The 24929-nt window shown below is 34.7% G+C and overlaps 1 protein-coding gene across 1 annotated transcript in view; it reads right to left on the reverse strand.

The window, feature by feature from the left end:
- Positions 1–393: 393 nt before the first annotated feature.
- Positions 394–24929, reverse strand: part of QSER1 (glutamine and serine rich 1) — a 46081-nt gene continuing 21545 nt past the window's right edge. The window contains exons 4-12 of the mRNA XM_028087747.2: positions 23995–24320; positions 22929–23045; positions 22202–22335; positions 20723–20940; positions 14092–14229; positions 11259–11356; positions 7214–7366; positions 5268–5363; positions 394–4070 (exon numbers count right to left, since the gene is read on the reverse strand). Of these exons, the coding sequence (XP_027943548.1) occupies positions 3930–4070; positions 5268–5363; positions 7214–7366; positions 11259–11356; positions 14092–14229; positions 20723–20940; positions 22202–22335; positions 22929–23045; positions 23995–24320 (1421 nt within the window). The 3' untranslated portion in view covers positions 394–3929. The remainder of the gene's footprint in view (positions 4071–5267; positions 5364–7213; positions 7367–11258; positions 11357–14091; positions 14230–20722; positions 20941–22201; positions 22336–22928; positions 23046–23994; positions 24321–24929) is intronic.

Genomic DNA, 24929 nt, shown 5'->3' on the forward strand with positions numbered 1-24929 from the left:
CCAGGACCCCATGATCATGACCTGAGCCGAAGGCAGATGCTTAAGCGACTGAGCCACCCAGATACCCTTAGAGATTACTTAAAAAAAAAAAAAAATTAAGACACAGCAAATATGCTGAATATATATTTACTTGAAATACTGTTTTTAAAAAATCATATGAAGGTAAAGGCAGGATCTTATTATTCTGAAAATTAAGGAATCAGGATAAATTCGTTTTTACGTACTCAATAGCTTATATAGATTTGTTCCTAATAACTTTGTTTAGGACTTTACAACATACTATGTGTGGTGTGAAGAATTTATAACGTGATGATGCTTTTGGTTAATAGAATACCTCAGTTTTCGGTTCTTAAAAAAAAAACCACCTCAAAACATTCTGATTTTGTTGTTTAAAAAATTGTTTTCATTTTAATGATCTGAGTTAGTAACAAACAAATATACAAAATTGTCTTTCACATTTCCATACATTGTATTATGGACCACTTAAAACTCTGGGCTACAAATGCAGGTTTCTTTGTATCCTTAACTTCAATTATTGTCACTTATAAATAAAGGTGATTTTCGAAAACATGCATTTGTGAACATAGATGCCAAAAGTTGTACATGTAAGTTAATGTACAACCAATAGTGTACATTGTTCATTTGTGCAGTTATGTGTCAAATGCAATTGACACAGGTAGAAGCAGTTATCCTGGGACAGTTTACTCTATCTGAAAAGCATTTTTGAGAAGAAGATGGAACTACAGTTTAAAACAAAAATTGTATTCTACAAATACAGTAAAATTCACAACTTGCACATCTGAAGCAACTTTTGGGACCCAAAGCTGATTCAATAACCTTGCTGTTATATTGGTTTTATAGGTATATTTCCAAAATCATAGACTGGAAAAAAGCTGTTTTAACAAAAATAAATATATATATTAAAAGGGAAGTGAGACTTTAAAAAATGTGAGGAAAGCTCTGAAAAGAGTAATAAGGTATGAGTCACCTGTAATTTTCACTTTTAAAAGTTTTAGAAATTTAAAGAAATTTAGAAACTTAAAGGTAATCTGAACATTTTCTAAGCTGTTTTAAATTAGGATTTTTCCATCCCACCAATGTTTTCTATTTGATAGTATAATAAAAATATGGACGGTTTCTATTGTTGACTTACCATGATAATTCATAAGTCATGATAAATTTGTGACTTCATTAGAGGATCAAATAAGTGGAAAACGGGTTATCATGAAAATGGGAACAAGGAAGCCCATTCTATAACCACTAATCTGAACTACAAATAAACATCAACACAAAATGATTTTTTTATATTAAATTATTTCCAGGTATCTGTAGGGAGGAAAATCCAATCTTCCTTAAAAATGTTTTCCTGGGTGGTGGCAATATGTGCTTTACCTCTTAAACTCTATCTACAACCTAAAATTATTTCTATATTATAAATTTCAAACTCCCTGGCAAGGAATGTGAATGCTAACCAGCTAGGTATTTATTCAACTTCATACAAAGAAAGGACTCATGAATGGACATCGTAATAAGAGTCCCACTTTTTGCTAAGGCCCAAGTTTGATGTCCTTGCCTATAATATATAATATATGATCAAATGAGAGAAGATGGTGCAAAACAACTGGGTCTCCTTCAGGCAGTTATCAAAGACTTGGCCTCTGATATTATGAAAATACTTGTTCTACTACAATGAATACAATTACCAACATTTTGAGGGGCAACTGAAGTTGAAAAGGAAATGGGTTATTTTCTATAGGAAACATAAGATCAACTTTAAGAAAATGTCCCTGTTTTCCATGGGCCTTACGAAGGAGATGTGGCTAGTGATTTCGAACATGTACTTCAAGTGTTACCTAAATGCATGACAGCTCTTAAAAATGTTTAACCATCAATGATTCAGAAAAGTAAGCTGGGGGGAGTAAAGACATGTACGTATAACACTACATTAGGAGATGTAGTTACCTACTCTGCACTTCGTAAATGAAAGAAACCAATTCTGTCCAGAATCATATCAGAAAGAAATATGGCTGCTTCCTACTCTTCTCCAGTTAGCAAAATCAATTTTATGATGCTCTCACTGCTGAGAAGTCTCATTTGAGTTAGGCAAAATGAATCTAATAGGTTACTTTTGTTTTCAAAATAAACTGTTTAAACTGGTCTTTTTAAAAAAAGTTTTCAGAAATGGAATATTTAACCATTGAGAGAAACTTCTATTAGTACCTTGTCTAATGGCAGGTACAATGATTATTTGATTAAGGATTATTGCTTTTAATAAGATAACATCAGAAATAAATATGTAAGCTTAACTCAAATACTCATTTTCTACTCAATGCTACAATGTTTCATTCTCAAATCAAGTCACATGTTATCTTTAATTTTTTGCCAGTTTACCAAGGTTTTAAGTATAAGAAGTTGGCCTGTTAACTCAAAATCAAGACAACAGCAATGTCCACATAAGCACGTCTTATTTGGGCATTGAGCAGGAACACTGCTTTCTTGATAGGACTTAAGGCACTAAATGGTGGTAAAATAAACAAAAAGTATGATGATTAACAACTTCTTTAGAATCCTAAAAAAGGAGATCGTTTAGAAGGACACTAGTAAATCTTTTTCTCAAACAAATAAGGCATCCTGTTGGCAAACACAAATAAAACAAAAGGTCATGTTGAACCTAATACATTCACTGTCTCAGCTAAACTACTTGAAACACTAGCTATCAAACTAAAGAAAGCTACAACAGCATGTATAAAAGTTGGAAAGGCACCAAAAGGAGAGTTCTACCACTTCCAGTTCTAAGAGTTAGGTAAGCTGTGTTTAACACTGCATGTCGCCTATTTATAAATTTTATTCTTCCAAATGTATAATGGTGGTTAATTTTGATTTTGACAAATTGGTTAATCAAGTACTAGTAAGGAATCGATTTTCATGAATTAGAAAATGACTGCAGTGTCTAACACAACTCCACTTATAAAGCTACACTAATTCTAGTACTGAATGCATATTCTGGATAACACTGAAGCAAATCCATATAAACAAAAATGGTTACCTCAAGATAGAATTCACAATAGAAATTCAATATATAACTAAATAAGATTTACTGAAAATAATGAAAAGTGTAGTACAGATACATCAAACATAATTATAACCACATTTTCCTTGTGAAAAATACAACTATTAGTGAAATAAAATGTACAATTGAAAATTTTTCCAAAGGAAAAAACAGTATAAAGGAAAATACTTTTCTTTGAGATAGGGAAAATAGTATGTCATTGTTTTTTTTCATTACAATATAATTTGACACAAAAAGCAGTCCTAGAATTGCACCAATTCCACATCCAGTTTCCTGAACATGTTAAGAGTAAAAGGAGTTCGTAAAGCAGAATGCAGTTTCTGAATTTCATATTTTAAATTGAGGATATTCTCATACAAAATGTCACATCACACCAGATCTGTTTACATAATGTACAATACTTTCCATTTTGTGGCCAGACACAAATATAAACATAGGCGTTTGGTGCCACCTCTCTTTCGTTCTGGTGTTTAGTCAGAGTCAGGAAAAAAATAATCAAGTTACTGAAGTGTTATCTCTCAAGCAAAAAAGAAAAATTATATTTAGTGCATGCTTCATCATTTTGTCAAAAAACATTTCTGAAAATAAAACTCAGTTACCCAATGGTTTACAAAATAGAAAAATCATTCATTAGGATAAAAATGTGGTGGGATTTTAGGTCCATTTCCAAAGGACTGACTTCCTGGGCAGCACGACTGTCCTTCAGCAGAGGTCATCAGTAAGTTCTATGAGCAAAGCAGGTGTGCCTGCAGGAGACCACCGCTTCACATTCACTTATCTGAGGCCCTACACCCGCTTTGGCCCTCCATCTCTGCCAGTTCATTAGTGCTATAACACAGACGGAACTTTCGTGGAAATGTTAGGAACATTTCTGCTGTACATGATTTAGAAGTTCTCCAAATTTTTCAAATAGGTCTTCCACCCATTTTACATTTTTCATACAAAGTTGAACAATTTCTTCCTGTCCTAAGTCTTCATTTCTTTTCTGCACAGAAGAAATCTAAAATAAAGAGAATGACCGTATTAGCTTATACTTATCACTTTATGAGCTCTTCATAAGGGTTTATGGTTTCTGTATCTTGAATGAAAACGATTTTATGAATACACCTACAAATACTGATTTAAAAAAAAAATTCCATCCGTGGAGAATGATTATTTCGTATAAATTTGGGTGAAGTCTAATCCTATCATTTTTAGCTCCATGAGGGCAAAGAGGAAGGCTAGAAAAAAAAAATGGTTCAAACTTCTGAATTCCTTCCTGTGTTAAAAGCTAAGTGACAAATTTTGGGGTGAATTCTGCAATTCAGAGCAATGTAAAAATAGTCATCATATTTTGCATGACAATCTTTATTTTCTCCTTTGCTAGGTTAGATTTATGAACATCTTTCCACCGATTATCACCAAATACATCAAGTGTAGCCTCAATCCAACTTAACTCTTAAACAGCTGGTAGTGCTGATAAAAAAGTCCAGTCCACAGCCATTTAAGCTTTGAGGAACTTGATCATTCTATCCCACCCACGGGGCGCCTGGGTGGCTCAGTCGTTAAGCGTCTGTCTTCAGCTCAGGTCATGATCCCAGGGTCCTGGGATAGAGCCCAACATCAGGCTCCCTGCTCGGCGGGAAGCCTGCTTCTCCCTCTCCCTCTCCCCCTGCTTGTGTTCCCTCTCTCGCTGTCTCTCTCTCTCTGTCAAATAAATAAAATCTATCCCACCCACAAAATGGTATTATTGTCATATATAACTTCTGAGCAACTTAAATTATGATACGTAAAAGTTACAATTAAATTTTAACTATCATTTCTTCCTGACCATGCACAAAAACCCCTTTCTCAGCAATTAAGTGGGAGAAGGCCATTTTAGTGATAAGGAAGACAGCAGGATATCAAAGCAGTGACTGAAGTGAATTAAAGCAGGATCATGATGGATTATGAGTGAAGAAAATGAAATCAAGTACCATTTATTATGGCAATGTAAAGCAAGCATAACAGCTTAAAAACATTACCACTTACAGCTCTGGAAGAGCCTCAGATTAATATGAGCAAAACACATAACAGACTCAGAATAACATTATTTACAAGACAATATAGACACATGTATTTTTTAACAATTCTCTTTAAGACATTAAAACATACTATAGCTATAGTCTCCTTAAAGTTCAGAAAAACACTTCTTTTTTAAATAAATGAAAAAAATTACCTCATCTTTACATATCAGATAAACATGATATTTATAATGATGGAGTGAATGATACAAAGAATACAGCTGTATTTTCTCTGGATCAACAGCAAACTCCTATAAAAAGAAGAGTTTATAGTCATATTTATTTCATGGAATTCTTGAACTGTGAATACTTTTACAAAAATACTAGACCAAAAGTCTTAATGGAAATTTTAAAAATAAATGACTAATATGGCTAGATATAGGCTTAAATATAGACAAGAGGCTTATTCAAAATAAGAATTTAAATTGTAGGGGCGCCTGGGTGGCTCAGTCGTTGAGTGTCTGTCTGCCTTTGGCTGAGGTCATGATCCCGGGGTCCTGGGACCGAGCCCCGCATCGGGCTCCCTGCTCAGCCGGAAGCCTGCTTCTCCCTCTCCCACTCCCCCTGCTGTGTTCCTTCTCTTGCTTTGTCTCTCTCTGTCAAATAAAATCTTTTTTTAAAAAAAGAATTTAAATTGTATTTTAGAATCTTCACTTTTTTTCTGAATATAAACACACAATATTTCAAAAAAATTTAAACAGAAAAATTTAAACAGTAAACATGTAAGATGACTTATAAAGTAAAAGAATCCTATAATCTCTTGCTTCAGACATAAATAAGGTTAAAAGCATGGTATATATATTCTTCCATATTTTTCCATGTATAACATGTATTAATGACACGAATTCTGTAATGGGAAGGAAATCCTACTACACATATTGTTCTGCAACTTTATTTTTTATAACTTGTTTTTAACCTAACTAAACCTTGCGTCTTTCTATTTATTACATATAACCCCCTCCTGCTAAAAATTACATGAGGGCAGGGCATTCTGACCATTTTTCACAGTTGTATTCCTAGTGCTTAGAACTGTATTCAGCACACAATAGGCACTCAAAACATTTTACTGAAAGAATGAATGAGTCTCTTTTTAAAAATTACATAGTATTGGGGCGCCTGGGTGGCTCAGTTGGTTAAGCGACTGCCTTCGGCTCAGGTCATGATCCTGGAGTCCCGGGATCGAGTCCCGCATCGGGCTCCCTGCTCAGCGGGGACTTCTCCCTCTGACCCTCTTCCCTCTCGTGCTATCTCTCATTCTCTCTCTCTCAAATAAATAAAATCTTTAAAAAAAAAAAAAATTACATAGTATTACATTATCTGGATGGCTCTTTATTTATCCAGTTTCCCACTGGTGATGCATAACTGGATTGCTCTTATAATTAGGCAATGAGCAAAAGCATACATTTTTATGCATTTGTGAATGTGTTTCTACAAAATATATTTTTGACGTGAAATTGATGTTGCTAAACTGATTTCTAAAAAGGCAGTAATTTAGACTATGTTTGAAAATGAGTGAATTCCAATTTCAATAATTTTGCAGATATGGAATATTGAATCTTATGGAACATGTGCATACTTACCTATATGCATTTGTATCCAATGACAAAAAAAATAAAGAAAATATAAATATAGGCATCAGGTAATTCCTTGCCTATTCATCTATTTTAAAAATCTGCAAGCACTGGGTGCTTGGGTGTCTCAGTCAGTTAAGCATCTGCTTTTGGCTTAGGTCATGACCCCAGGGTCCTGGGATGGAGCCCCACATCCAGCTTGCTGCTCAGAGGGAGTCTGCTTTTCCCTCTGCCCCTCCTCCCACTCATTCTTTCAGTGTCTCTCTCAAATAAAATAAATAAAATCTTAAAAAAAAAAACAACAAAAAAACAAAACTGCAGGCACTAACTACATGCAGATACTGTGCTGGGCAATGGAGAAAAACAAAGTAAGACCGAGTATCTGTTCTTTGAGCTGGAGCTGCTCATTCCTACCTGAAAAGACTTCACAGTTAATAACAATACAGTAAAGTATTTGCTCATTTCAATATTTTAAAGAGGAATTATATTAACTGGAAAAGGTGTAATTATATCAAACCATATATACTTACTTGTGCAGATTTGGTGGTTGTTTTAGAAGTCCTTAGAGTTTTCTTATTATAAGTTTTGCCATTCATTTTGATTTTAGAAATAGTAGAACCCCCACTTTTTGCTTTGGAGTCTCGAGTAATTATTGTTAGTTCGGGAAAGCTTTCTAAAGCATTCTTTAAAATAAAGCAAAAATAACTGACATCAGAAGAAAACTAATCCAAACTACTTCCAGCTATTTGAAAAATACAGAAATATATACATACATTTATATATAGTACACACATATATAGATGGGGTATGGTAAATATATACAATATAGAAATACACCTGGGTATTAAACAGAGCCACAAATTCTTTGTAGCTCCTCCATCATGATGTGGAATCTACTTCCTCATCCCTTGAATCTGGGTGAACCTTACTTTATGACCTGTTTTATGCCAATAGCACATGGCACTGTAGGGACTCCTTAACAAGCCAGAGAGTTCTAGAAATGCCTCTCTGTGGCTTCAAAGTAGGAGAAAGAGGGACACAGGTTTCTTCAAAGCTCTACCAATTCAACCACTGTCAACACCCTGACTCTTGGCCAAGCCCTGCTATAAAGAACGCATCTGATTAGATGAATGGGATCTCTCCCTGATGAGAACAGTGAAAACAAGTAGCATTATAATACTTCTCTGGCTTCACCACCTCTCTGCTTCTTTTGACCTCAGTTGTATGAATTCATGAGTCTAAAACAGACCCTGATGCATTTTCTGGCCACAATGACACAGTAGTTACTCACTGATAACTTAGTGGCCATGTGGCCAAACCAATTCTAGGCCACTCATTAAAAGTCACTGGCATATACATCAAAAACTAATGATGTGATGTATGGTGATTAACGTTAACAGTAAAAAATTAAAAAAAAAAAAGTCACTGGCATATTTTGCCCTTACCTACTTGGCAAATCATTTGGACATGAAAAACTACAAATAATAACTGAATGATATTTGTAGCTAAATTTAACTAGTTTAAGTACTGTTTTAAGGGGCACCCGGTTGGCTCAGTTGGCCATGGAGATTACTAAAAAAAAAAAAAAAAAAAAAAAAAGTTGTTTTAGAAGATTAAACTGAGTTAATACAATCATTTATTATTTTGACACTAAAAGCGTTCAAGTGCTCCCATTATATTTATTATTCAGAACAGAGTTCCCATTTGATAAGCTACACTGTTTTATAAACAGTTACAACCTTTAGAGCCAACTCTCTTCCAGACTCTTGAGTTCTCAAGCACTTTTCGTGTTAAGACGCTAGCTAAAGATGTTGGAAGCACATGGATTTCAGAGCAAAACAGAACATGATTAACTTCAAAAGGCTTTAGGATTCCCAAAATTACTGAGATCATGTTAATGGTGTTAATTATTTCTAATGAACAGAAAATCTTTTAATCTTTTATAATTTACTATTTGTAGTATTTTACTATTTTAAAATCATATAGTAATACTGTGCATGTATTTTGGCTTTGAAATGCAAGTTGCTAAAATGAAAATAATAAAAATAACTAATTCAAAATTAGAAATTTTGTGGTTTTTTTCTTTGAAAGTAAGAATATGAAAACTAATTTTTCAGTTGTTCATCATAAACTATTGCATAAGCCTTAAATACCTACTGAATCTATTAAATTTCTAGTGGTAGCTTTATTTTAATACAAGTTATTAGAGAACTGGTTTAACATTTCTAAATGGCTAGCCAATGGGTGGCTTGGCTGGCTTAGTTAGTGGAGCATGTGACTCTTGATCTTAGGGGTGTAAATTTGAGCCCCACATTGAGTGTAGAGATTACATAAAAAAATAAAATCTTGGGCGCCTGGGTGGCTCAGTTGGTTAAGCGACTGCCTTCGGCTCAGGTCATGATCCTGGAGTCCCGGGATCGAGTCCCACATCGGGCTCCCTGCTCAGCAGGGAGTCTGCTTCTCCCTCTGACCCTTCCCCCTCTCATGTGCTCTCTCTCTCTCTCTCTCATTCTCTCTCTCTCGAATAAATAAATAAATAAAATCTTTAAAAAAAAAGATAAGCTCTTAAAAAAAAAAAATAAATAAATAAAATAAAATCTTTAAAATAAAATGGGAAGCCCAAACTGGTCATTTTAAAGATTTAGTAAATTTTTAGAAAACACATATAACAGCATTCTCTTCTCTGCAGAAAATATGGCATTTTCCAAATTTCATTTGATGACAGCAGTTAAGCCGAAAATACTGGACTAGGAGTCAGTAGACCAGATTCTAAGTACTAAGTTTCATACTACCTTTTGACTTTTTTTTCTTTGCAAGTGCATGTCAGTGAAGAATATAGGACTATTAGTAGTTTGGTGTCATTTAAATTTGATTTTTTTTTTTTAAAGAAAACTCTGCACCCAATGCAGGGCTCAAGCTTACAACCCCCAGATCAAGAGTCACATGCTCTGTTGACTGAGCGAGCCAGGCACCTCTGGTGAGATTTAATTTTGAACTCAAATCTCAGAGCTTTAATTTTCACCTAGCTAAAATGAAGTCAGCTTTCACTTTTATGTGGAGTTTAGATAAAACAGGGATGTGAAAAAGCTATACAAATTACCCGAATGAGTTGAAAACTTATATCCACACAAAAACCTGCACACAAATGTTTACACAGTAGCTTTCTTGATAACTGCCAAGATAAGGAAGCAACCAGGATGTCCTTCAGTACATGAATAGATAAACTGTGGTATATTCAGACAATGGAATATTATTCACTGGTAAAAAGAAATGAACTGTCAAGCCATAAAAAGACATGTTAGAAAAAAAATCTTTTTTTTTTATTTTTAAAAAGCAAGCTCTATGCCTAATGTGGGGCTTGAACTCACAATCCTGAGATCAAGAGTCATATGCTCTACTGATTGAGTCAGCCAGGTGCCCCAGAACCTTAAATTCTTATTAGTATTTGAAAGAAGCCAATCTGAAAAGGTTACATATGATATGGTTTTCAACTATAGGACATTCTGGAAAAGGTAAAACTATAGAGGACAGTAAAAAGATCAGTGGTTGCCAGAGGTTAGGTGGGAAAGGAGGGAAGGATAAATAGAGCACAGAGTATTTTCAGGGCAATGAAACTACTCTGTATGACACCTTAATAGTAGGTAACATGTCATTATACTTTTCTTCTTCAAAGCAACAGAATGTACACCACCATGAGTGAGCCATGCAAACTATAGACTTCAGGTTAGAAGGATGAGTCAATGTAGGTTCAACAATTATGACAAATGTACCACTCTGGTGGGACATGCCGATGATGGGGAAAGTTGTTCATGTGTGGTAGATGGGAACTCTCTGTACTTTCTGCTCAATTTTGCTGTAAACCTAAAACTGCTATAAAAATAAAGTCTCTTGATAAAAATAAAAAGCTATACAAATGCATAAAAAAACTTCTCCCAAGGTAGATATGATCAAATGATTCTAAATGTTGTATGTTATACTTTCAATAAAAAAAGCTGGAAATTTTTGACTACGAAGTAGCTTCTATGATAAATTTTGTGTTTAGATTAGCTTTTTGTTGTTCTATATTTCTGATAACACCAAAACCAACTTAAGAGTTCCAAGCTGTATTAACAGATATAACTATATATATCTGCCATTATGTTAGGATCAGTTTTTCCTCAGATACTGAGTAAATCAGGCATGTAAGGGAATTTTGATAACTATGCTAAGAAAAGGCCAATTCTAATTATAGATGAAATATGAAAATTTTGAAAAGGTTTAAAAGAAAAGTGACTGAAATTTGGTAGTTTAAAGGAAGTACTTTTGAAAACATCTGGAAATTATGTAGAAGGAATTCTAGATGCATATAAAAGCCTAAAAAATGAATTTAAGCAGTGAAAAGCAAATGATTAACACTAAGAATGGGCTTAATAAAATAAAAAGACAAGCTGAACAGACTCATAATGAATAAAAATCAAATTTTCATTGGGTGAAAAATTGTATAAAACTGAGAATGACTTTCATAAATTTCCTGCCTATTACACTTAAGGCTATGATTGCCAGTGAGTTTGCTAATAAATCATCTGAAGGAAATACCTTGAATGACTGATCCAAATGAAGATTCAAAAGAAGTCTCTTTCGGTTATCGTTCAGCATGCTATCTATTTTTTTCATATGAGGCAAAAGTAGCTCGTCTAAAACAAGATAAAAATTTATTTTAACAGGATAAACTATCAACACAAAAACTTGTAAAAAATCCAACTTTTCCTCAAAGTTAAGACATTAAATTCATGGGTATATATAAATATTACTTTTAAAATACTGGACATGTAGCTTTCTGAACAAAAGCTAACTTGAAAAATAGGTCTGCAATAGCCAAGTGAGAAAAAAGCAGCATAGTAGAATGACAGGATCAGAAGTCCTGGGTTTTAACCTTGTCTCTGCTACTAGAACTGACTGATGACAGCTAAGTGACCAGTAAGCAAATTGCCTAATTTCTCTAGACCTCATTTATCATCCAAATAATATTACAAAATATAGATTTACCTGACATTATAAAATTCTGTAAAATACCAGACACGATTTTTTTTTTTTTTTTTTTTAGCTTTTATTTATTTGACAGAGAGAGAGAGAAAACGAGTGCACAAGCAGGGGGAACAGCAGAGGGAGATGGAGAAGCAGACTCCCTGCTGAGCAGGGAGCCTGATGAGGGGCTCGATCCCAGGACCCTGGGATCATGACCTGAGACAAAGGAAGACACTTAACTGACTGAGTCACCCAGGCGCCCTCCCAAGTATGATATTCTTAATTTAACTGTAGTTTGGGCCAGAGAAAACGTAAGGGAAGAAAAAATGATCAAAATCCAGTTTCAAAAACACAAGAGCCAAAGAGTTATTTCAGAAAAGGGGAGAGTAAAAGTAGATAAAGATTTCTAACTAAAACTTTTCACTTTCTTTTTCTAAGGAAACTTTAGAAAAACTTTAAGCTCCTTTAAGAAAAGCACTTTCGGGGCACCTGGGTGGCTTAGTCATTAAGCGTCTGCCTTTGGCTCAGGTCACAATCCCAGGGTCCTGGGATCGAGCCCCGCATCAGGCTCTCTGCTCAGCGGGAAGCGTGCTTCTCCCTCTCCACTCCCCCTGCTTGTGTTCCCTCTCTCACTGTGTCTCTCTCTGTCAAATAAATAAAATCTTAAAAAAAAAGAAAAGCACTTTCATCAGACTATTAATTACTTTTGGTGCTGTATTAAATATTTTAGGTTACTAGATTATTTATTTATCAGCAAAATAATGTATTTCATAATACTAATCACCTTTAATAACCTTTCTGAAAATGTATATATAATCCTCAGAATCTGGCTACTAATTTTGTACCTGGATAAAATGATTCTTTATATTTGGAATACAAACATAAGCACAGTGACCAGCAAAAGAACACTTCTAATTGAAGAAAAAGTCCTTAGTGAGGAATGCGTTCTAAGGTCACTATACCACACCTTGATAGTTTTCTTTTACCTTTCTAGCAGTGATTAAATCATTTCAAAAACTGTAAGAATTTACATTTCACAAAACAATGTTGTAAACATTTGTGGATTATTTTTAAAATAGAACAATTAATGTCCTTCTCCCTTATAGCAAATGGAGAAAAATCATAAAACAATGATAAGCAATAGAAAAAAAAATCAATTAAAATACAACTACCCAGGAATGACCAGTACTAAGAGATGTGTATTCTATGATGAAAAGAGTTTTGATTGGGTGAAAAAAACATTTAATGGCAAAAATGCCAACCTGGGGAATTAACTATTGGGTTTTAATTATGGTTATTCTACCATTAACTTGTTCTATAACTCTATGAAATACATTTAATCTCTTTGAACCTTAGTCTACAAAATAAGTGTTTTAGACTAGGTAATCCCTAACGTCTCTTCCAGCTCTACATGATTCTAAACTGACTGATGTACAGATTACTGCCTCTGATTTTATGGTCAAAAAAATGATGGACCAGAAATTAGACCTTGGATTTTAATCCTTTCTTGGTTACTTGGAAATTGTGGGTTTGTTTTTTTTTTTTTAATTGTGGGCTCTTAAGCAAGTCACTTCTATGAGCCTCACTGTCTTCATCTACAAAATGGCTGTGTGAATTGTTTTGGGATTAAAACAGAACAATGTGTATTAAAGTATGTGGAAATAAAATATGTATTATAAGGCACTGCTGTTGAAGTATATTGTTAGTGATTTTTCTTTGTTACTATCTTTTGATCATACATGCATACAATTCATTTTGATAGAAGGGTAATGGAAACTGGCTCATTAATCCTTCTGTTCCTTTTTTTCAGTTGTCCTTGGAGAATGCCATAGTAGCTGAGGGGTAAATATTAGTGAGCAACATTAAATAAATGAATCACCAGTTTATTTCAGATATTAATTTCATCTCTTTCACTATAAGAAAAAGTTATTAAAGGAAGAGTATAAAGGACTAATATTAATGAATATAACACAATGCATGCATTGTTTTACTATTAATTGATTAGAAAATAATTATTCTGTGATGTATCTTTTACTAGACACAAATATATGATTTTATAATCTTTATACCACTATTATCCAGTTCATCTTTCCAATTATCAGAAAGTATAATATATTGACATCTGGACCTTGCGTGTAATACAGACACTTAGTGAAGACTTGTGGGTAGTTATATAATTTTTCCATGTGTAGAAATCAATAAAAATACATTCAGTATAAAGTTGTTCAAGTATTGACAATTCATGAATTATAGGATTACTTTATAGAATAAATATCATGGATTTGTGAATTGACAATGTACAGATATCTGTTATAAAATCCATATATTAAACATGTAACTAACAGACAAGAATAAAGAAGATCCATGAAGTACTACCAAGAAAGTACTACTTAGCAGACTGTACCATTGCTCTTCTCTAAGGCTTGCATTGTGTCAGGATCCAAAGCAATGCTAACAAGCAATTCCATGTAGCTCTTAAAGGTTTCCTTCATTGCTCTTGTGTTCAAAAAACGAGTGACAAAGGGAGCTGGAGGATCAAATTCTGGGAGAGCAAAAAGATGAAATATTAAATATCCTTCCTGATAACTTCAAAAACACTTTTATTTATAACAAGAACCTAGAAGCAGATAAAAGGTTGTAGGTAAAATTTCTTCAAATTCAAGTTTTGCCCATTTGGCTTTTAAAAACACCCTGGGTTAGAGATTCTCAAAGCTGGTTTGTACATCACAATCAGTAGAGAGCTTTTAAAACAAAACAAAACAAAGAACCCAGATTGCTGGACTTACTAAAACAGAACTTTTGGTGGGGGTAGGCAGGTAGGGGGTGGTAGCAATAGTAATGAAGCTTAAATATTATACTTCTAAAGGTTCCCAGGTGACTCTGAAGCCCAATCTCAGCCCAGCATTTGTAAACGTCAGCACCATAGGAAACTGTTTCTTTTCCCCTGGCCCCACCACAGACATCTGCCATCAGCTTGTGCTACTCCAGAACTCATGGTTTCCCTAGATTAAAGAAACCATAAGACACCTAACATGTAAGTTAATATACAGTTATCTCTTCTTTTTTACTTCTACATTTAAATTATGCAAAATTCTGGTTTAGAGCCAAGGCTTATACAAAAAAAATTTTTTTTAAAGATTTTATTTATTTATTTGACAGAGAGAGAGACAGCAAGAGAGGGAACACAAGCAGGGGGAGTGGGAGAGGGAGCAGGCTTCCTGCTGGGCAGGGAGCCCGATGTGGGGCTTGATCCCAGGACCCTGGGATCATGACCTGGAGCCGAAGGCAGACACTTAATGACTGAGCCACCCACGTGCCCCGAAATTAAAAAAAAATATATAAAATAGCTCATGTAGAGAGAAAATTTCACTGAAATTCAATGGAAAAAAACTGCAAGATTAGAACTATCTCAATTTTTACTTTTTTCATTCAAGTACATAACTTGTAAAAAAAAAAACAAAACCACAGGTTCAAAATGGTGTTACCTTAGGTAAAGGCCCCAAGTCAGTACACCACCAAGACTTAATACACCTAACTGTAGTTTCAAGCCCCCAGAAATGTAACCATTAACCAGTTAGCACTAGGAAATTTACTGGTCAGCACTAGGAAATTTACTGATAGACCCCTTTCATTTCACCTTAGGAGGGCCATCTTGCCTAAACAATGGATTTTTTGCTAATAATTTAATTTTTTCCACTCTCTACCTTTAAAAACCCTTCCTTTTCTGTAGCCTTTTTGAGGTCCCTCTCCTTGCTCGATGGGAGGCTGCCTGATCCATGAATCGAATAATAAAGCCAATTAATCTTTAAAATTTACTCAGTTGCACTGGTTGTTATTAACAAACTATTACCATAGCCTGTAATAGCAGTTCTTAAAGTATGGTCCCAGGACCTTTTGGGGTTTCCCCCCAAGATCCTTCTTCTGACGTTAAAATTGTTTTCATAAAATGTTAAATGTTATTTATCTTTTTCACTCTGTTCACATTTATAAAAATGATGGGTAAAACTACTGGTGCCTTAGTTAGCACGAGTTGAGGCAGTGACACCAAACTATACTAGTGGCCATATACTTTGCCATCTCACTGCCATGCATTTTAATGGGGGGGGAAGCCAGTTTCACTTAAAAATAGTCCTGGGGGCGCCTGGCTGGCTCAATTTGATGGAGCATGCAACTCATGAGGTTGAGGTTGTGTGCTTAACCCCCATGTTGGGTAGAGATTACTTAAAAAGAAATTAAAAAATTATAAAAAAAGAATAGTCCTTGGTGAAGCAGTAAAAATTATTTGTATTAAATCTTTACTATTGAGTAAATGTCTTAACATTCTGTGTGATGAAATGAGAGGTACACAAGCACTTATGTTATGAAGTATGATGGTTATCTCTCGGAAAAACATCTATGCAATTGTTTGAGTTACAAGATGAACTAGCCACTTTTCTCCCCATGGGACACCATTTTCATTTAAAAAGATGATTGACACACACATTATGCCTATTCAGACTTGGGTATTTGGCAGACTTGGTATTCTTAAAAATTAATGAAGTGAGCCTGCCATTCAACGAAAACAATTGACAGCATTTGCTGCCAATGATAAAATTTGAAGTTTCAAATGAAAATTAGAATTTTGGAAAATGTGTATCTACCACTACGAGCTTGACAACATCCCACTATTTAAGGAGTTCACTGATGAGATCAGTGGTAGTATTAATAAGTGTTATTTTTTGATACTGTAAAAATGTATGACCTAAATGTAAGAGCTAAATCATGAATCTCTTAGAAGAAAATATAGGGGTAAATTTTCATGACCTTGTATTTGGCAATGGATTCTAAATATGACACCAAAAGTCTAAGCAATAGAAGAAAAAAGATAAATTTGGCTTCATAAGAATTTCAAATTTTTGTGCATCAATGGACACTATCAAAAGTGAAATGTCAACCTACAGAATAAGATAAAATATTTTCAAATCACGTATCTGATAAGGGTTTAATATCTAGTGTATATAAAGAACTCCCACAACTCAAGAACAAAAGGAGAAATGACCCAATTAAAATATGTGCAAAAGATCTGAATAGACATTTCTCCAAAGAAGATAAGGAAATGGCCCGTAAGCACTTGAAAAGATGCTCAACATCATTAGTTGTTAGGGAAATACAAATCAAAACTTCAATGAGATACCACTTTACACCTACTAGGATGGCTACAATAAACAACAACAACACACCAAAACCAAAATATAACAAGTATTGGTGAGGATGTGAAGAAATTGGAACCCCATGCATTGCTGGTGGGAATGTAAAATGGTGCAACCACTGTGGAAAAGTTTGGTGGTTCCTCAAAAAGCTAAACATATAATTACCATATGACTCAGAAATTCTACTCTAGATGTATTGAAAAAAAGATACAGATATTTGTATGCCAGTGTTCACTGCAGCATTATTTACAATAGTCAAAAGGTGGAAACAACCATGTCCATCAATAGATGAAAAGATAAACAAAGTGAACATACAACGGATAAACTTATAATGGAATAGTATTCAGCCATAAACAGCAATAATTGTGAAAACATGCTGTAACATGGATGAACCCTGAAAACATGTTAAGTGAAATAAGACAGGCATATTTATATTAGATATTTAGAGTAGGCAAATTCATAAAACAGAAAGTAGATTAAAGATTACCAGCAACTGGGGGAAAGGGAATGGGGAGTTACTGCTTAATGGTTACAAAGTTTCTTTTTGGTGTGATGAAAATGTCCTGGGGATAGTTGTGATAGTTGCACAACAGTGTGAATATAATTAATGCTACTGAACTGTACACTTAAAAATGGCTGTAACAGCAAATTTTGTTATATTTTACAATTTTTTAAAATGTGGAAAAAAGTGAAACAGAATATGTACATTAATGAGCTAACATATTTTCATATGACCAATGGATAATGTTACAAAATCATTCATGGATTAAAGATACATTCGGGGGTAAGACAAACCAATAGATTTTTAACGTAACAAGCATGAAAAGTCGAAAAAAACTACTACTTGTTAAGTTTATAAAATAAAAAACTTTTGAGTATCAAATAAAAATATTCATACTTGTCTGAAAATTAAAATATTTTAATTAAAATATTTCTCCCTTTCCCAACTACAAATCTATACAAAGCTGGGTTTTCCTTTTTCTTGCTTTTTTTTTAAAGACTTTATATTTATTTATTTGAGAGAGACAGTGTGAGAACACAAGCAGGGGGAGAGACAGAGAGAGAAGAAGAAGCAGACTCCCCAGTGAACAGAGAGTCTGATGTGGGGCTCAATCCCAGGAACCCAGGATCATGACCTGAGCTCAAGCAGATGCTTAACTGAGCTACCCAGGCGCCCCAAGGCTGGGTTTTCTTTATATACTTTAGCTGAAATAATAAATGTAGAAGCAAATATGAAAATGCTACTCTTCTAAAACTACTGTTTAGGAAAATACAGTTGTTAAAAAAATATTAATATGCAATGGGTTTATTTTATATTTTTAAAAAAATTTTATTTATTTATTCGACAGATAGAGCACAAGTAGGCAGAATGGCAGGCAGAGGGAGAGGGAGAATCAGGTTTTTGGCTGAGCAGGGAGCCGGACGTGGGGCTCGATCCCAGGACGCCAGGGTCATGACCTGAGCCGAAGGCAGCTGCTTAACCAACTGAGCCACCCAGGTGCCCCTGTAATGGGTTTATTTTATATTTTTTTTAAAGATTTTATTTATTTGACAGAGAGAGACATGGCGAGAGAGAGAACACAAGCAGAGGGAGTGGGAGAGGGAGAGCAGGCTTCCCGCAGAGCAGGGAGCCCAATGTGGGGCTCTATCCCAGGACCCTGGGATCATGACCTGAGCCGAAGGCAGATGCTTAACGACTGAGCCACCCAGGCACCCCATAGTGGGTTTATTTTAAATATATTTAAAAAATTTGTTTTAATTGATATTTGGTAAATATAAATACATAAAGCCCACAAAAACACAAGTGTTTTGGAATCTTCAATAAATCTGAAGATTATAAGGAAGTCTTCAGTTTTGAAAACCACCAGCCTATAAATCTGTTTATTATCAATATTTGCCTTTTTAAGAAGCACTAAAAATGCTTACCTATTAGTGACACCTAGTGGCCACAACTTGAGTTACCAATAAAGAAAAATTTTATCTTGATGTCCTTTGAGGAAGTGGTACAGTTGTGTGCACATTCAGAACCCAAAGCACTCTATTCTAAACAGTAAGCGGAATGCTAACTGCAAAGACTACATATATTGCCTTCCACACATACTCAAAGCACTGAGTTTCTTTATAAATTCTGATGTCCACACTTTCTAAGTAGCTTTTAAAAAACAACACACTTAAAGTAGACTTCTGCACTGAAGACTTTTTTTTTTTTTAAAAGATTTTACTTATTTATTTGACAGAGAGAGACACAACAAGAGAGGGAACACAAGCAGGGGGAGTGGGAGAGGGAGAAGCAGGCTCCCCACCAAGCAGGGAGCCAGATGCGGGGCTCAATCCCAGCACCCTGGGATCATGACCGGAGCCGAAGGCAGACGCTTAAGGACTGAGCCACCCAGGCGCCCCTTAAGAAGACTTTTTGTTACAATTCTATTTCTATTCAAATAAGCTTTAAGATGCGCTCCCAAGCAATGATACCTGTAATGTCAGAAGCCAACCTGGCCATCAACCTCAATAGCACCCCCAATCCCAATTCATCATTCATGTTCAGCCTGAATTTCTTATGTGTCCCCCTCTTCCACACCTACTGCTGCAACTTAGGTTCAGACTTTCAATTTATACCTGAACTATGACATCTTATAATTCAAATTCCAATTTCACCCTGTTTGCTCCCTACTTAAATCCCTCCAGGGACTCTCCTGGGCTTATAGGATCCCAGGCTTTTCAGCTTTAGCCTGGCATATGCAGCCTTCCATCAACCTTTCATCTTTTTCTGCCTACCTCCAACTTTATGCTCCAGAAGAAGGGTCACCAATTTTTTTCTGGAAAGGGCCAGGGGCAAATATTTAAGGCTTTAATGGTCATATGCTCTCTGTAGCAACGACTCAAATCTGCCACCATAATAGAAAAGCAACTATCTGAAAATATGTAAATGTATTCATGTTCCAATTAAAACTTTACAATAGGCTGTCAGTCAGATTTGGCCCACTGGCCACAGTTTGCCAACCCCTGCCCTAGACAGAACTTCTTGATGTTTCTTGCGTATATTACATACCAAGCTTGATGACTAATGGAACGTGTGCTGGTATATTCTTGTGTTTTACAACTAAGGTCTAGTTTCTAATAAAGTAAATACATCTATATCTACATCCAGCCTACAAAAATGCTTTGGTGTCTTCAACAGTTTTAAGAGTATAAAAAAGTGTTCCACAGTCAAAAAGTTTGGTAACTGCTGATCTATTTCAACCTTTTCATTTTATAAAAGAGAAAACTAAGGCACAGAGAGGTTACCTAGCTTAGTCAAGGGCAGCTGGTTGGCTAGGGGCAGATACCCAGCAGTATGCATGATATTATATAATAAATATATTCCATATATACATAAGTACAATTATTATATATATATTACTATATTAACTACAGTTTCAGAGTTGCTGCTTCCTAGACTCATTTTACTCTTTTCTTCTGGCATAAACATGGACTCAGATGTTTAGAACAGGACTCTTAGTATAAATTATCTGATCTAATCCCCATCCTATCCAAAGAGGTGAGATAACTGGCATTAGTATGCTTAGAACTAAAAACAGTCTTCTTTCAGTTCGCTGCTTTTTCTACAAGGTTGTATGTGTGGGCAAACTGTGCTTTCAATTAGTGTTCAGGGAATGTGAATTTGTGTTTGTATGTACATATATATCTATGTTTGTATGTATTTTTTGAATTTATTTTTATAAAAGCCTAGGCTGAACCTAAATCCCCTGAAAAATAAAACAATTTTGAATTGTGAGCATTACTCCTTCTCTCTGTTCATGTAGATAATCTAAAGTTATCGAGGTATTCATTTCATGGAGAACTTACCCTCATCATCACTACTACTAGAATGGATCTCAGGAGAGGAGTCAGATTGGGATGATGAAAACTCTTCTTTCCATTTCTTCCGTTTCTTTGGTGGTGGCTCAGCCTTTACTTTCAGCTGTTTAACTTTGGGTTTCACGGAAGGGGCTTTTGTAGTTGTAGTTTTTGGTGTTGGAGGATCAGAAGTTTTACTGCTACTACTTGGCTTAGCCTGAACAGTTCTGCAATGTTACAGACAAACTTCATTAACACACTGAATTCTTGTCAAATTAAATGAATTAGACCAAAAATGAGTAACGCTAGTGGAGAAAAGTATATTACTTCACCAACACCTCCAAAATGAAGTCCAAGTTCTATATATCTCCAGTGATGATTCCCCCCTCCAAATTCTCCTGAAATACACTCTTAACCACTGACATTCAATATTCAGTTATTAAAGGAGTATTAATTCAATCTCTGTTTCTCTCTCTCCACTCCTTCTCTCCCTTTATGAACTCATTTTCCTGCAGATGAGGCTGTACAACCAGTGATCAAAGGCTTTGGGAAGTAATGCATGATACACCCTTGATAGCCACATCTATCTGACCATCTGAAACCCTCACAGGCTCTGGTGGAACCAGGTTTTGATGTGGAGATCCAACTATACCTGTCCTAGAGCCCCTCAAGATTTTCTGTGTTATTTCTGGAGATTCGAGTGGATAAAATTTCACCATAAAAATAAGGTGTGCTGCTTTCAGTAAGCTGGAATCTTAATCAAACTAGACCTTCTTAGCACTAGACTGAGAATATCTAGGGTCATACCCCCTTGTCCCATACAGATTACAGGAATGTGGCTAGGTCATTTGTCTTCCAGATTCATGTTCCAGATAACCCAGAATCACGATAATTAATATATGATGGTAATTCTATTGTATACTTGCTTAGTAATGTATAGGTTTTACAATTTTTTCTGAAAATTCATTTCAGCTAAAATTTGACACTTCATTATAATTTTCATTTTATGGATTTAAAAAAAGGGGCTTCAAAAATGTTGTGTTACTCTAGGTCACAAAACGCTGGACTCAAAGCTTTTGACTCACCCATTTCCCCCCCCACTACATGAGGGTAACACCAAAAGGACTCTGGGAAAGAAAAAAGTACCCATCCTACCATAGACAATCATGAACTTTATAGCCCCTATCTCATTACTTCAAAAGGAATCACTTATTACAGCGGGCACTGAATTTTCAAACTTGTATATAAGGAAAAAACAAAACAAACCAGGCTCTTTAATTGATGTAATTATTTATATAAAACACTGCCAGGGTGCCTGGCTGGTTTGGTCAGAGGAATGTGTGACTCTTGATCTTGGGGTTGTGCATTCAAGCCCCACATTGGGTATAGAGATTACTAAAAAAAAAAAAAAACCTTAAAAAATTACATTGCCAAAAGTAAGTCCTCCGATAATTGCTATATAAATATATTACATACAAAAATAAATACCTGATAGTTTGTGAAGGCTTATTTCTTGGCTTTTTGGAACACACTCTGACATATTCCTTTTTGTTTGTGTTTTCAATGAACTTCACATATATCTTTTTGTATTTACTCTTTGCATCTCCAAAATACCCAAGGTACTAAGGAAAGAAATACTCTGAATTACATTACTTATACATTCTGTACATAACATATTTGTTGGCTTGACTATCACATTGCCATCCTTTAAGTTTTTCAAATGCAGCTCTGGCCAGGCTACTTTTCACCCTCAATAAAAATGACCTCAGGCTTATTCTTAACTGCAAGCCCATACATAGAAGCAATCTCATTTGGCTAATTACCAGATGCTTACTTACTCAATGCTATTAAGTAACTACATTAAGTACAAAAGAATCATTTCTGTAAGTCTTCTGGTAAATCAGGATGTTTGACTGGCAGAATAATTAATATAATAGCCTCTGAGTCCATATGAACTCTTCATAGACTAATAACAATTTTAAAAAAAGTTTACATATTAGTATAAAGTGATTTAATTTTAAAAAGCTGGTATTTACATACTGATTTTATTTTAAAATCAGACTATCAGAGTATCATATATCAAATTTTACGCTATTTTATACCAGAAATGTTCAATATAAATTACATATAAATTTAAATCATTCTGTATTTTCCCCAGGATCTCTATTTTGTCAAAAAAACCAGGAAGACTAACGGAAAGAAGCATTTTACTTACACTATTGGTAGCAGCAAATTCTCTTTGTCCATCTCGAATTTCAGGAACAAATTTCTGTAATAAAGCTTTCTGTACTTTCCAAATAGCTGGGGGTTCTTTTCCTGTTTTTAAAGCCTCCTGTAATATGTAGAATTAATTACATTTGTAAAAACTAACAACAAATTCTAGATTTATAGACTCTTAAGAGCTGAAAGGAAAATTAAAGACCTATCTAGCTAAACTTTTGCTTTTTACCTACCTGAACTTTTGCAACAATTCTTATAAGCTGGCTATTGAGTCTCTGCTAAAATTCTTCCAGAAATATGCATAGTAGCCCATTACCCTTCTGTGTAACTACTGGAAAGTTTTCCTCTAATAATACTGTCATACATTATTGATGCAATTTTATAAGGGTATGTATGTATTAAAAAAGACCAGAAACATACAAGCTAAAATATTAACAATAGTTAATTGTGAATGGAAGGCATATAGATAATTTGAAGGTTATGTTCGTTCCTCATTATACTTTTTAATGCCATTCCTCTCTGCCCCAATTAAAAAATCAAAAGCAAGCAAACAAAACCCCCCAAAATAGGTTTTCTTAAACCTATTTTTTAAAAACAGCTAAAATTTTCCAGTACGAAATTTGACATTCTATGTATGGTTCTACAATTTGCAATTATGAAAATAATTCTATGTTTACGTCATATTCCTGTTATTTTCTTTAAACTGTTAAATTAAAAAATCATTTTCTCCAAACTCCTAATGATACAATGAATTGGGAGCCTTGAAAAAAATTAACATTTCAAAACAGCTCTAATTACTAGTACCTAAATGCAACATAGTGACTAGTCAGAAATACGTAAAACTCAGATATAAGTCAAAATTATTTGACTGTTTTCTTTTTCAAAATATCTGACACCTGCTGGTTTGATTTTATTATTTAACAATTATAACTTAGAATAACTATCAAAATATAACCTTTTGCAATTCAAGCTAGATCATACTATTAAAGTCATTATGAAGGCTTATTACAGGGCACGCCCACTAAACTATGACCTTTAAAACCTAAGAACATTCAAATCACCTTAAAAGTCTCTATGTCTTCTATCTTGACCACAAATTCATCACGCTCTCTGTATTGGCCTTCTCCTCCACTTTCTGTGTTTTCCTCATCTGTAAAACCTTCTATGGCAACAGTGTCCTGTCCTTTTGCAAACTGGTCTGAAGGAAGACCATCAAGTTCGCAGGGTTTTGGGGGTTCTGTAGAATTTATATTTTCCAGGATATTTACTGTAGATGAAGCAGAGGGAGGTTCTTGCTTAACTGCACCCACAGTGGTAGAGGACGGAGTAGCAGTACCAGTAGTATTGGCAGTTGGGCTAGTAGTTGCCACCCGTACGGCTTCTGAAACTAGATCAAGCAAATGCAAATCAGTAAGACAAATATTATTTGCTCTGAGTAAAATCTGAACAGTTTAAAAAGAAAGACTTGATTATTTTTACCATCAAATTGTTTGAAACAATGAATACTACAGTAAGAAATTAAAGAATGGTTGTTAATTTCCAAGAATCAAAGTGATGGAATTACATCTGAGTGACAATCAGACTGAGCCTCCATCAACCTACACTTACCCCTAAGTCCATTCAGCAGCAACAAAAATATTTTAAGTAGAGACACAAAAGTGATGCAAGATAAGAAAGGGTCGGCTGACCAAAGCTGTGAAGAATTCCTAGAAGAAAAGCCGATTTGATGTGGGAAGGGAAAACAACACCCCCAAAATACTTTGAAAAAGCTTTAAGAGCTACAGAAATAAAAAGGATTATAAAATAATATAAAAAATTGTATGCTAACACACAACTTAGATGAAATGGACAAATTCCTAGGAAGATGAAAACCACTGAAAAGGACTCAAGAAGAAAAAGAACATCTGAATAGACCAAGTACAGAGAATAAAAAATTAAAAAGTATCCCACAGGGCGCCTGGGTGGCTCAGTTGTTAAGCGTCTGCCTTGGACTCAG

This window comes from Eumetopias jubatus, unplaced genomic scaffold (assembly GCF_037043125.1).
Source record: "Eumetopias jubatus isolate StellerSeaLion01/CBP00866 unplaced genomic scaffold, mEumJub1_p1.0 scaffold_13, whole genome shotgun sequence".
NCBI lineage: Eukaryota > Metazoa > Chordata > Mammalia > Carnivora > Otariidae > Eumetopias > Eumetopias jubatus.